This window comes from Triturus cristatus, chromosome 7 (assembly GCF_964204655.1).
Source record: "Triturus cristatus chromosome 7, aTriCri1.1, whole genome shotgun sequence".
NCBI lineage: Eukaryota > Metazoa > Chordata > Amphibia > Caudata > Salamandridae > Triturus > Triturus cristatus.
The window spans coordinates 187,704,343-187,719,635 of record NC_140590.1 but is presented as its reverse complement, the minus strand read 5'-3'; the positions used below and the strand labels follow the sequence as shown (position 1 = coordinate 187,719,635).

Here is a 15,293-nt window from a genome sequence, read left to right as displayed (position 1 = left end):
ATTGTTGTGGATAGATCTCTTCCATTAAATGTATTAGACATAGGAAAAGGTCTAGCCAGTAAGTCGTTCGTGATACCAAGCTCGGTACTCACAATCAGTTAATTAAACATCTCCCCCATCGCTGTATGACAAAAATGGGTGCTACACCTACTGTGTTCATCAATATTACCACAGATCCTACTATCCTCATGTGAACATAAAGCACAATTAAAATCACCCACAAAAATTATCATTGTTTCTTTAGCACTAGCATTGATAAGTGAGTTGAGATCGCTACCAAGAATTTGTACGACAATACCAAAGTTATCTGGCGAGATGTTATTATAAAAATTGAACAAGATAGTACAATATGTCAGATTTTGATGTAATTTTGCCAACTGGTAGTAGCTACTTCCCAACTTTGTCTCTATTTTATCCAGCCTCTTCAACAAAAGGACCCAATCTATTGAGTACAGCAAGAATTTTTCAACACTGTGTAAAAACAAGGAATCGAGAGGTATCAGATTTGCCTCTTCAAAACCACCTCCAATTATCTAAATTTGTGGGGTGGATTCCCAATTTACCAGGATCTGCACTACTATTGTAAAAAAGTTCGGTAAGAACCCTCAATCAATGCAACAGTCACAATGTTCAAAAAAATATTTAAATAAAAATGTGAAGAAAACCATTTCAATCACAGGGATCTAAACACCCCACACCGTGACCATCAATGAAGGAAAAAATGTGTGGAGCAAGGAAGCACCTCACGTGCGCAACACCTTAGCGGGCTGAAGCTGGTTCGATCATCACCAGTACTGCCACGTTTCTCATCATCGGTTGCCACCTTGCTCAAAGAAAGCTGGAAAACTAGACCAACAAAACTCAAAAATATATATATAATGAAAAAGGTGAAAATATGTGAACATCACACACCAAAGTCCAGAATTAAAATTGATAAAGAACCATGGCTGCCAAAATTTTATTCTTTGCTCATGGGTCGATTCAAAGTTAAAAAGTGCTGTGTTTTAACAGACCGAGAGTCAATGAGCCAACATGTTTCATTGCCTTACTTCTACGGCAAATTCGTCAGGGCAACAGGACCTCATTCACCTTGTCAGCACACTTGCACTGAACTACTTGTGACTGTAAAACATAAAGAAGAAGGGTTCTTGCCGTTATACACTGAGTGCCAGAACAGAATCTCACATCATCCAAGTTCTTCTAATCAGATAGATAAAAAATATATGTATATATGAGGGTTGTCATTACCCGTTGTCAGCCAAAGTTTCTCATACCAGCTTGACAATGTGTCACACAGGTACTGTATGTATTACAGCAGACCTGTATATTGCGAGCCCTCCTATATTTTAGGCATTCTGTAGAAAGATTTTTTTTTAAAACAGAGAAAACTACGATCAGAAACCAATCTTACAACGTACATAGTCCAAAACGCATCAAGCATGCCACACATGTTCGTCAATCTTGAAGACTTTAGGGTGTCTAAGTCTTTCCCGATTTTTATCCCGTCTTGCCACTAAAACTATGAACAGGCTAATTTCACTGTCAAGTGTAATGTAACACCCTCCTTTCACAACATAGAGAGCGTCATGGAGTTCTATACATGGCCCAATCACTAAACTCCCACGTAAATATTCATCCCATTAACTCATTAGTTCTATTGAGTGTTATCTTACCCGTCATCTCTATAGCATTATCGGGCCTAACATGCCTATGTGAAAGCAAGTTGACCGCTAGGCTTATGGGAAGTGATCACTCATGGGATTATCGCCCACCATAAAAGAAAGCATCCTGGATGCATGATTGAGTGACACCAGTATATAGTCTATTGTTGTGGATAGATCTCTTCCATTAAATGTATTAGACATAGGAAAAGGTCTAGCCAGTAAGTCGTTCGTGATACCAAGCTCGGTACTCACAATCAGTTCATTAAACATCTCCCGCATCGCTGTATGATAAAAATGGGTGCTACACCTACTGTGTTAATCAATATTACCACAGATCCTACTATCCTCATGTGAACATAAAGCACAATTAAAATCACCCACAAAAATTATCATTGTTTCTTTAGCACTAGCATTGATAAGTGAGTTGAGATCGCTACCAATAATTTGTACGAAAATACCAAAGTTATCTGGCGAGATGTTATTATAAAAATTGAACAAGATAGTACAATATGTCAGATTTTGATGTAATTTTGCCAACTGGTAGTAGCTACTTCCCAACTTTGTCTCTATTTTATCCAGTGCAAGCATATTTGAGATATAAGTGCAGAGCCCACCCTTCGCTCTACCCCCTCGTTCCTTCACTGCAGGCGTATGGAGTGTTTTAAATCCATTTATATGTATTGGCTCTCAAACCCATGTTTCCTGGAGACATAAAATGTCCTGATCAGAGACAAACTCACACCATTTTTGATTATTTATCTTATAACGCAGCCCTTCATTATTCCAGGAAGTGACCTTGCATGGCATACAATCACCGCTCAACATAGTTCTTGAGGGAGACAAATTCAGAAGGGAAGGGCTACTAATGCAAGGTGGAGCTTGAGCCTGAGTTGGTAAATCACATGTTTCAAAAAGGGTGCCTAAGGTACTGCTCATAGCATCTCTCTCAGTGGACTCCCTTTTATTTGTCACATAAGGTATCCTAAGAGCTGAGGCCTCTTGTTCTGTAGTGCACTCATTTATTGGTGCAACAAAACTCTCAGCCCCTGGGATGGTCCACCTCAACATTTAGACGCCCATTAGTTGGTATCAGTCAGTCATTATCCTCTAGAGTATGGAGGACATCAAAGTGATTGCTGACTGGAATGGCAAACCTAGACTGTCTCCACTCCCCGTCTCTATCTACCCCTGGTATAAATTGTAGGAGACCAATTGGTTTATAGAAAAAACCCAGGGGTTGAATGGTAATCCCCGTAGTACTGGCTGACCAATTGCCTACCCTTTCTAGTATGGAACGAACCAAGTCTGGTGACCCAAATGTTAAGACTACGCAGTCACAATGTAGGAACTTTTTAGAGCTTCCTATCCAGCCTATCCGCCGTGCCATCTTGAACTCAGTGAACAGCGGGTTGGATAGTCCTGTCCTTACGCTCAGTGCATGCAGTGATTTATTTCTTAGTGTTGACCAGTGTTCCATAGCTCCACGTGGCAAAGGAGGGACATTGGCCAACACGATGGTATAGAGCGTTCCTTCTGGGGGAAGGTGCAGATCATTTGAACCGGGCAAGTTACCCCGGTACTGATTTTGCTGTTTTGTGTCGCTTAAAGTCTGGGCTCCTTCTCTGCGTACATGATTATACCTGGCGGGGAGGGGTTCTTTTTGAATGTTCACCAATCGCTCTTGGATATTAGGTGTACTCTGTAGTGCATCTACTTGCTTCCAAGTGAGGGTTACAACTTCTACATGCGACGTTCCAGAGCCTAACAAGTTGTGGGATTGAGATGAAGGGTTCAAGGAAACAATTTGGGGTGCTTTCCTATTTCCTCATTCAAAAATATCAGACTAAATAAACATTGCACCCCCGTCTCTGTTAGGCAGAGCGGCCTTAGTTCTACATTGGCATGTGTCAGTCCGGAGTGGTAGGGTGCTACCCACAAGATTTTCAAGTTTATCTATGCTCGCTTCTAGCGATGATAGCTTAAGTATCAGAGGATTCAGTAAAGCTGAGACAACCAGACCCATTTTTGTCCAATACTCTCCACTGTCTATAGCCTGGGGCGGGGTTAGAAATGTTGGGGAGAAATCTTTATGAACCAGATTAGGTTCCAGACTTATCTCCTCCACCTCTGTAGTTTTAGTTTTATGACCTCTCTTTGGGAGGGGGTGTGTTTGCCTGTTGGAACCCTACCCCTTTCTTTTCTTGGAGGTGGGTACAGGACTGCTCACCTGACTAATTTTAACTTTTTGACACCTCGTTGTTACCTTTGGCCTAGTTGAAATATTACTTGCCTTGAGAACGTCAATAGACTCTTTATCAGATACCAAATTATGCTGCTCATTCGTCTGGGGGGGAAATAGGTTGGGAATTAATGTGCTCCACAGGGCTGGGCGTTGTGAGCTGAGTTGAAGGACATTGCGGTTCTAGAGACTGTCTGCGCTCAGTAAGTGCAATTTTGTGCATAAGTGCAGACTCAGCCCTTAATAGAAAAGCATACAATGTCCCCACAACCCCCTGACCTGTTAGTGACTTACGTTTGCTCATTGTTTTCTGAACCATTTACCTGTATTAACATTTGTAATAACTAAGTTATACACACATTCCTTGCTATTGCAGTCCAAACAAGGCTCCATAAGAAGTCCACTATATCAACAGATGACAATAACGTGGCCCAGCCCAGCCTCTTCCGACCTCTGACGTGCACAGACGGGACCGCCCTTGCGCCGCGAGAGCCCTGGGGAGTTTTTATATGCCCCCGAGCGCTGCGGGATGATGATAACACCTGCTGGTCCATGGCCTCCTGCGTGGATGGAGTCCTCTCCGCATCCCCAAGCAGGAAAGTGCGATGTGCAAGCCCCCCCCCCCAGCAGGAGTAAAGTGCAGCGTGCCCTGCCCTCAGTAAGGTGCAGAGTACGTTGAAAACCAAGTCAATGTGTCCTAATTTGCCAATTGCAAATTCCAAGATGTCTCTGCAGGATGGTTCAATGAGTTGAATATTTGCTATAGGAAAATGTTGAGATAAAGCAGGCTACCAGTTTGACTCCAGCAATAGACTGTCTCAGCCTTCCATCCTTTCCAATTTCGGCAGGTGAAACATGGCTTTTAAAGATGCTCTTTTGCTCAAAGATTCAAAGGGGCATACTGCTACAGTTTCAAATAGTGCCTTTCACATTGAAACGACCGGTCGCCGAGTTTCCAAAAGGACTCAAGCAGATGGGCCAAGAAGGGGACTCCGCGGGCACTTGTGTGTCTTAAGCAGAGAAACGCTCCGCTGGGCCCAGGTGCTCTCCGAGTTGGAAACTGCATCACGCTCTGCTCTGAGGAGGGGAACCAATAAAATGCCATCCTAGATCAGCAGCGCGTACCGGCGTTGGAAACAGGATTCAATTCAAACGGGGAAACAGCTGAAGGAGCAGCGAAACAGCTAAATACCCAGTGTCAGCGTGTCCATGAAGACATAGTTGCTGTAATTTCTTCATTGTAAAGGCATCTAGATGTTCAGCCTTTGTTATAAAGGCTTATAAAGGCTGTTTCCACTTTCTGAGCTTGAGCGAGAGGGATAGGTTGACACGTGCACCTGACCAGGGCTGTGCCTGTCCCCATACAAAGAGTTGCATAGCCCCCTGTAGTGTGTCTGGGGCCAGGGCAGGAAAGAGCAGTCTCTTGTGCACTAGAAAAAGACCTTTCTTTGGAGTCTTCCTACTGCAAAAGCTAAAATAGGTGTACGTACTGGACCTCCAACACCATACACTCAGAACACTGAGGAGCTGAGGACATTCTACCCGGAAGAAGAGCTGTTGTGCTGCCTGGAGAGATTTTGACTTTGCTGCTTGTGTTGCTGTGTTGGCCTACTGCTCCTTACTGGGAGTGAGAGGACTAAACTTGAGTCTTCACATCTTACATCTCTAAAAGTTCTTAAAGGGCTTGTTTTTACTTGCTTTCTGTTACTGAAGTCTCAGGGATATCAAAGACTTCACCTGCATATTGCAACTAGCACCTGTGAGTCCTGTTCTGTAAAATTGTGTCAAATCCAGTCATGGGCCCTTGAAAGTGAGTATTTGGTGCTGCAATCCAAGAGAACAACACATCAACACCAAAGCATCGATCATATTCTGCACATTTCTCTTCGATATACATGCATCGCTACTACCTGCATCAAAGCCATGGATACCACTCACCGACTTTAAGATGCAACAACCTCGACTCACAACATAGCCCTGACTTTGCAAACACAGCGCTTCTGCAGCACTGCTTCTGCACGAGTCCTGCACACCATATCCTCGATGTCTGTGATGCACCGTCCCAGACTTTGGTGCATTCCTGGCCCTGCACAGCTTCGCACCCAACGCATCACCTACAGCTCAGTGGCTGAACCTCGACATATCAGCCTGATGCACAACGCTCTGGACATCGATGCATCAACGATGTTGCCTGACTTCGGAAAAGAGGCATACCCCTTCAACGGCAATGCATTTCCTCCTTTGCTTAACGCATGGTCTCCTAGCTTTGAGGCATCCAAAGTAGTCAGCGGATCTGCATGACTCCTTTTTCCAGCACGCACTCCATCTTGGTCGGATCTAACTTTTGGATTTGCCCTGGTCAAGCGAAACCAGATAGCCCCTGTTAGAACTATTGATTTCTAAGCACTGCATTTTTATTTAATCTTTCAAAATTACTGACTTGTGCCTGCAGGCTTTTTGGTCTTATTTTATTCAGATAAATATTGGTAAGTTTTCTAAACTGGTGTGGAATACGATTATGCTGTTTTTACTGTTGCTGTGTCTGTGGGCACAAATACTTTACACATTGCCTCTTTTGTTTAGCCTGACTGCTCTGTGTCAAGCTACCAGATGGTGAGCACAGGTAAACCTTTAGTGTGTACTACACTTACCCTGACTAGAATTGTGGGTTACTGCCTGGACAGGGTGCAAGCCTCAGCTACCAAGAAACCTAATTTCTAACCCTGTGTAAGACAAGTACAATTTCATTAGCAGACATGTATGTTACAAGAAAATCTGGGATCCGAAATGGTTGTATGCGTTCCACGCAGTGTGCTGAAAAGCCCCTTTCTTTGCATTTTCTTTACTTACACAGCAAAGTGTAGCAAACATAATTAGGTCAGTTTGTACACACACAGAAAGTAGGCAGGTTCCAAACAGAGGAGCTTCTGAGAATTCAGTCTAGTATTTAGGAATTGGGCAGTGTGAGACATTGGGTTGTTAGTTGGGGGAGCCTACTCTATCAACAGTCACAATCCTTGAATTTTAACTTGTGCTTACCTTTTTGGTAGCTTGGCACAATAGCAGTCAGGCTCAACTTAGAGGCAATGTGTAAAGTATTTATGCAATATACTAACAGTAATAAAGTAAAAACAGAAGAACATTCCGACACCAATTAACGAAATAGAGTTTTAATAAATTATTTAACATCAAAACGACGAACAACCACTCAGTAGAACCAGAGATATGCATTTTAAATGCTTTAAAGAAAACTAGTGCTTAGAAGCAAGAATTTCCAATTGTGGTTTTCAGGTCACAGTGGACCAAGTCACAAGTTCAGGCCGACCACAATGGGGAGTGTGCCAGATACAGTACTGTTTAGTCCACTGTTAAAAGTACCTTGGGGCAGATTTATGTTAACTGGCGCATCCCTGCACATCAGCAGGGATGCGCCAATTATTATGCGCCACAGCTGCGCCACCATGGTGGCGCCGCATTTATAATGCGGCGCACCATGGGGCAAAAACGGCACAGATGCGTGACGCATCTGTGCCGTAAAAGTGGCGCATTGCTGGAGTTGCGTCGCAAGCGCGACGCAGCTCCAGCAATGTTCTGGGGGGCCCTATCTGTACAATGCTGCGTCAATCCTTACGCCTGCTTCAAGCAGGCGCAGGGTTTTGACGCAGCATGGGCCTAAAAGTGACTGAGTGAAATCTTGTAGATTTCACTCAGCCACATTTAGGAGGCGTTCCTGCGCCAGAATGCTCCCACCTGCCCTAGAACGCCTACATGTGGCGCAGGGCTTTACAACGTGACGCAACTCCCAGATGCGTCACGTTGTAAATACCCCGCACCATGGCGCAGGATTTGCAGGACGCAACAGCGGCGCAAAAGTGGCGCAAGTGCAACATAAATCTGCCCCCTTGTGTCCTCTGTGAGATGTGAAGTCCTGCATCGACCTGCGCTACGTTGACATTGAGAATTCATTGACTGGATCTGTGGTGCAAGGTCCTGCGCTGAAGTGCATCATGCGGGATCGGTGCCTGTGAAGCTGCCAAATAGGAGCTGTGATATAGGTGTGCCATGGTCGATAAAGCTGGTGGTTCTGTGAGGACTTGTAGTGAGCTGTGTTTAACTGGACTGGGTGTCAGCAAAGAGATGTGTCGCACTGGATCAGTGCTTAGGAAACCCCTGAACAGAGGATGCGATTTGGAATGCTGCATTGAGATGCATCAAGCTGGGCCTGGTTGGCGTCAAGATGCGTCTCGCTGGGTTGGTGGTGGTGAAGCTGCTGAACAGAAGCTGTGATGCACAGTCCTGCATTGAGTTGCCTTGGTGCCCAGGGGCCGATTATCTCCCTTTAGCTCAGAACAGGAGGTCATCTGACTGACCCTTGGAGACACTCTGGAGGTTTTTGTGCTAAACAGACAGGCTAGCCTCAACAGTGCATTCTACAGCAACAGAAGAGTCCTTTACCAGAAAACAAGGCCTTAGGCAGCAGATCAGTCCTTGGTCAGTAGGACATAATTCACACAGCTGGGCAGTTCTTCTGTAGAGTCCCCTAGTCCTGAAGTAGTGTAAAGAGTTCTGACCGAGGCTCTCATTTTTATACCTGTTGATATCTTTGAAGTGGAAGAAGCTTCGAAAGTTTTCCACCTTGGAAAGACAGAGCAAAGTTTGAAAGATCTAACAGGCAAATAACACTTGGTAGGACATTTTTCACGATTGGTACAAATATTAATTTATTAATTTATTCTATAACTGTTTTTAGTAGTGGGCCCACATTTACATAAGAGTATAGATGACATGCTGCTGTAGATGAATAATGGTAATGTTGTGTTTGTCCTCCTCAGAAGTTCCTGTGAAATATGTGGCTTTTTAGACAAATTCATTTCAAAGTTTGAGCATTTAAAAATTACCTATTTAGCTTCAATGTCCCCAAATGTTTCTTGAGGGGTTGCTCTTCCATCTCAGTCCTTGAGATGGCTGGCCTATGCTTTCTCGAAGCAATGTTTGCCAGGAGTTCCTTAGGCCTTCAGTGTGCTGCTCTGCAGTGCTCTGAATCCTGGTCAAACCAATTCAGATGTTTTTTTATAGACCTTGCTAACATGAACACCGTTAACTTTGATATTATTATCATTTCTTGATACAACATTTATATTTACTAACTGCCATTGGATTTAATATACTGAACCTTTGAAAATCGACTTTGGTGAGCAAGTCCTATTGTATTAGATCAAAATACTGGAGTTTTTTTTATGCATCATCGGGTACCGGCACCTGCACCTCTCACCGACCCCGACTGGTGAATGCGACCAGCTACGCCGTAAAGTTTCCGCTACACATACATATACATAAGTATATATATATATATATATATATATCGCACAAAAACCCCGGAAGCACGGACCTTCTAGCACGGCGGTCCTGGACGGGCTCCGGCTGCCCTGTACGTCACATCCACAACTTTCCAAACATTCACGAAAAGAAATGTAGGACACCCAGGGGTGCTTATTCAAAGTTTGAATCCAGGCAAATTATCGCCTCACCAACGCGTTTCACTGTAAAAGCATCTATATATACACACTATAGGTTTACCACTTTATAAAAGTTTGGGCTAGAAATAAGGAAGAATATCCATAATCCAAGATGACTCCTAGTCATCAGGAGAGATGTTCTGGACTTTCATGCTATTTTTCTTCTGAGAAACCAACACCTCTAGGTCTTTGGACACAAACCTATACACAGCCAATACTGGGATGGGGGGCAGGATGATGGTGGTCCACTGGTCGTATCTAGAAGAGGATGCAAGTGAGCCAGGGCTTCCCACTGAGAGCAATCAGGGTGGAAAGTAAGCCATCCACTGAGTGATTGTAGAGAGCAGCCTAGGCTATCTGTCCTAAGCCACTCACCTACTGGAGGCCCCGAATTAGTTTTAAGACATGTATTCAGATAGTTATTAACAAAAAACAGACCTTGCCTGCTCGTTTGTGACATAGCGGACACTGCAATACCACTAAGTGGCACTAAATACTGTGAGTTCCCTATCCACTGCGTACTTGTGACACTGCCGCACCACAGCTTTAGACAAGCCTGTTATAGAAGGAGGTGGTGTTGAAGTGGAAATGGCAAAATGGTGAATGCGTTTTTTCTCACTACATCATATTTGTTTTTCACAGGAAGAAGACTAGAAGGGAGTCTAGAAGAGGAATCTAGGAGAATGCGCTTGTACTGCAACCACCTCAAGATAAGGACGATGCTCAGGAAATTGAAGATGTGAGGCCACATAGTCTTCTGTCTCCACCAAACAGTTAATTTTTATTGTCGTTTTCAGAGGGAGATAAACACATTCTGAATTAATTTATTGGCATCATAGCACAGCACTCCTAGGGATGATCGAGAGGCATCTCTCTGAACCAGTGTGGAAGTCATCCATCAATCCAATGTTTATTTCTTCATATAATGTATTGAACAGCCATAAAGCAGGATACAAGAGAAAGACCCAAAGGATAGAATCCAACTGACTGTTGATATAAATGTCTACATAATACATTCCATTAAAGAACATCCAGCTATCCAATGAATGTCTAACCATTACTATTACATCACTATGACATATGCTATGAGTACCAATACAAGAACCCAGACACCACATATCTCCGCTTAAAAAATAACAATACAATAAATAAAACAAAAATAATATATATTGACTAAATGAATGAAATAGATTCCAATCTAACTTATATTAAAGATTGCATACAAGAATAAATCAAAATAATGTTAATCTCTAAACATAGAAGGTTTTCTCCTGCATATTTTATTTCTATGTGGTTTTAATTGTTGACCTGCTACTAACTCTACTATCCCTTAGCTTGCAGATTTCTTTTACCTGTTTCTCAGTTCCTTGTTGCAACAATGTAATATTTTTACATTTTGCCAAACATGAAACATTCTACCATTAGACACTTTTGCAGCTTGACTACTCTAATCTCAATTATGTAAATATGATCTCTGAATTTTGACCTTCCTTTTTGCAACTGTACAGGTTCTTTTATACGTACAAGTTTTCCAACACTGAATCTGAATCTAGCGCTACTTTTGTTACCTCTCGTCCTACACTTTATCACTTTCTCTTTTAGCATCCTGTGATTGTTTTTCCACATCACGCTTCTGATCAAGTACCTTAACTTTCCTAAATGGACTCATTGACTATGTGTTTCCCCCTGATGATCTGTTATTCCAGTAAGGCTTCCTAAGATGATTTAATTGTGTTTTTAAGGATGAACTAAATTGTTTGTATTTATATGACTTTTATGGTGTTTTTTAATCACCGAATAAAGAACTACTGACACTGACTATGTGAATTTTCTTCCTCTCGAAAGGTACACCAGCAGTCACTGAATGCAGAGTGGTTCTATATGCCCATACCAGATCTCCAATTGCATTTTCACAATTGACATTGGCTCTAATGGCACTTTGGTTACACTTTACCAACACTCTATTACACCTCTCTACTTTGCCATGAGTTTGAAGATGATATAATGGATTACGTAGATGTTTTCTTCCCAAATTATCCAGAAATTCAGATGTGCTAGTGGAAGTAAGTACAACACCATTGTCTGACTATTTCTTCGGGTACTTCTTTATTGAAGTTATGATGTCCGCACATAAGCGTAGATCTCCTGTCCCCTGTTTTTTTTTTTTTTTTAGCTAAAACTATTGGAGATAGCAATAAAGCAGGATTTACGGTGCAGGACTTCACTGTTGGATGGCAAATGTCAACATTACAAGTTGGGGCTCCATGAGACTCATGTCTTTTTCTTACATCACCCAACACTTCCTGCCTGTTTATTTCTCCACTTAAGGTTATTTCCCATCCTCATTTTCCTTATGTCATTGGTTTCCTTCCTCCTCTTTTCTCCCTTTTCTGATTATCAAAGGTAGTTTCTATTACCCACAAATGAGTGTTGGTGCACACCACTGGCAAACCCCGTTACAAATTAAACATTGCTCACAAAACATTCATATATGTATTGCACGGTTGTGTATTTCTGGAAATATGTTCTTCTCTACACAAGTGCACTACACCTTCAGCTTCAATGTTACCCTTCATCTTGATCAGAATGCCACACTTTGGTGCAGCACAGTTTCACAGACTTGTAAATGCTCTATAATGGTACACAGTCCTAATAATTGGCAAGATACTTGTCTGATAACACCAGGCAACTGTACTTGGCCTCTCCTCGCTGCACGAACAACACAGAGACTGACCTACACAATCCTCCTCCATAAACCTTTCTTTCATTTGGCTATTTCCTATTCTTTCTTCCACCATTTCATCTTGTAGTAATATATTATCTTATTTTTGCATCCAAAGTTGCACTCAATTTGTTTTTACCATGTGGACTTTTTGAATGGCACATACCATCATAGTCCGTGGATCATTGAGCAATTAAAGTAAGTATTGTCACATGTTCTCACAATTTCTGATCACTAAATGCTATGCTAACGCTCTGCTTGATGCTGTGATTCAGGCACCCACATTTACTGGTGCTCTTTTGGCAATAGAGGACTGAAGCCTTGTGCTCAATGCAATTAAACTCCATTTCATTTGATATACCACCAGGACATTTTAATTGCATCCACAGGTACTGTTAAAATGTTATCCAAGTATTGAAGAAGACTCTGTGGTCAAATTAGAAGAGACCCGCTACTAATTCCAATGAGTGATGTGTTCCATTATCACAATACTAAACTAAGTATGATTCCTTAGTGCACACATTGGACCCATAACATTTAGTTCTACACTGCTCTCATCACATGTCGCCCATGGTCATTGACACTAATAACAAACCTAGGAAATTCAATCTATTCTCATTATTTAAGCAAAGCAACTATCCCCTGGCCACATCACCTGCTTCCACTTTATTATTCCAAGGTGTCGTTTGTGTGCAGTTCTCATTACTCTCCATAGTTACTTCAATGAACATTCCATTGGATGACATACTCCTCACACGCATTAAGGATATTTAACTGTGGTATCAACTTTATAGTGTGAGTAGACTCTACATCCAGACTTTTAGTTGGAAAATAGCATGCACTGTTTTGTCGCCTGTCTGACCCATGAAACTGCCCTTCCTACATATAAGGTAGCAACATGGAAATCACCCATACAAAACCAATTGCTTCTTTTTCCATGATGGAACAATGCAGCTCCACTGCATTCAATGGTCCCAATGAAAAACATGCAACTTTGTGCTACAGATATAAACTTCAGTGACTCCGTATGTGATAGTGGAAACATACACTGCAACCTTTTTGTTAGATTGTGAAGATCCATACAATGTTTCTGGATGTTTAATTGACAGCTATTGTGATAAGCCACTGAATTCCCCTGTTCTGAGTGTTCCATAGACTCTGATTTTGGCAGAAATTGGAGGCAAATAAGGCATCCGCAACGTATTGCCTGCACTATTATATAAGGTAACTGTTGGAAATTGGGTTACTGGTTGAGGGGGTAAAACACTAATCTAGCAGCAACCCCAATTCTTGTGGTGGTGAACCACAAGCAAGCCTAAAATTAACCTTTGCTTAATATTCTGTTAGTATGGCACAAAAGCAGTCAGACTTAACTTAGAGGCAATGTGTAAAGCATTTATGCAGCACTTTGAACAGTAATAAAGTGAAAACATAATGCAAGAAAAACCACACACCAATGTAGAAAAAATTAGTAGAACCTATTCCATTATTTGAGACCAAAATGACAAAAATACAATCAGGTGAACTGGAGATGGTGAAGAGCACAGAGACCTAAGGCCAACAAAAACGAGATCAGCAAAAAATGGACGATGAAGGCAAAAGGTCGGGGGAAAGACCACCCTAAAACTGACAGATCTAGAACGTGCCCCACCCCCCTCTGACAGTGGGGAGAACTACCCAACCTCCTCTGTGTTCTAATCACTCTAGCAGACGAACTTAGAGAGACCATCAGTGTTGGCGTGGTCTGAGTCAGAATGGTGTTACATTGTAAAGTCCATTCCATGTAGGGAGAAGTGAGCCCCAAACTGGTATGATATCAGCTTCTTCAGTCCCCAGAGCACAGCACAGGCCTCCCTGTCAATAGCACTGTCAATAGCACTCCACCTCCACTGTTCCCAGGGAAGTATCCTTCTGCCAATGAAGGCTACAGGGTGGTCTAGGCCCTCAGCATTTAACAGGCCCAAGACAGCCCTATGCCATTCTCTGAAGCATCCGTCTGCACAATGAACTTATTGGAGAAGTCAAGAGCCTTGAGTACAGATGCTGAGCACATAGCTTCCTTGAGAATTGTATGACGGTACAATGTGGGGATTTCCCTGCATTGCATGCCTTAACCACGTATTTTGTTTTACAATACTTATGCTTTTACAAGGTTTGCCATTAACATGCATAGTTTATATATATAAAATCAATGTACTTGTGTGGGGGGAGACCCCCACACCCCCAACCTACCTTAATTGCGTAGTAAAGGTATGCATTGTAAAAACATACATGTGGTAAAAACATGCATGCTAAACAATGCGTGGTAAAGGCACACGTGATACAACCCTCGTTGTGAAGGCTAAATCCCTTCCTTGAGGTAGTGAAAGACTTCATGTCCATATCACCTTTTAAGGCTTCTTCTTTAAGGTAAGCTATGTTAAGGGGCAGCAATGGTGCCATAACTTAACAAACCTCCAGTAATATCTGGTAAGACCCAGTAATTCCCTCACTTCAGTCTGTGTTTTGGGTGTTTTCCTGTCCAAGATAGTCTTAGGGCCTTATTATGAGTTTGGCGGTGTGGGAGCGGGACCACCCCACTCCCGCTCTGCCAAGCTCATGTACGAACTGCCCACCAAATCAGGAGTTTTTTCGGCATTCCCAGGGCTGTGCCTAGGAAATAGGCACTGCAATGGGAACATAGAAGGCAGTACCTGCAGGGCATGGACTGCTGCAGTCCATGCCATTCAGGTACTGGGGTGCATGCACACAGGTGCCCCCCCTGTGTGCATACACAAGGCGCGGCACCAGGGGGACCTCTAGGGCCCCCTTGTTTCCTCTCTGCCATGGTTTTCATGGCAGGTTCACTGCAATGAAAACCGTGGCAGAGAGGAAACTCGTAATATGCTTGGTGGGACCGCAACGGCCCTGCTAACCATATTGCTGCCTTAGGACTGCCGCAAAAATGCCATGGAATGGCAGTTTCCTGGCAGTTGCTGTGGTCCTGGTGCAGCCTGACTGCCCTAGTCATAATTGGGTGGTCAGAAGACTGCCACAGTGATTCTGGCAGTACATGGACCACCAGACACAAACAGCCCTAAGTTTTAGCCTGGAGGGGCTGTACCTTGCCCTCACCCACCATGTGACCCAGATACACAGCAGTACCTTGCCTT

At 42.9% G+C, this 15,293-nt stretch overlaps 1 protein-coding gene across 6 annotated transcripts in view; it reads left to right on the top strand.

Moving 5' to 3' along the window:
• The window catches only part of LOC146809182 (uncharacterized), a 516,937-nt gene extending 505,700 nt beyond the window's left edge, over positions 1-11,237 (top strand). For all 6 annotated transcript variants that reach the window (XM_085616005.1, XM_085616004.1, XM_085616003.1 and 3 more), the window contains one exon: positions 10,062-11,237. In XM_085616005.1, coding sequence (XP_085472131.1) covers positions 10,062-10,098 — 37 coding nt within the window. In that variant the 3' untranslated portion in view covers positions 10,099-11,237. The remainder of the gene's footprint in view (positions 1-10,061) is intronic.
• Positions 11,238-15,293: the final 4,056 nt, after the last annotated feature.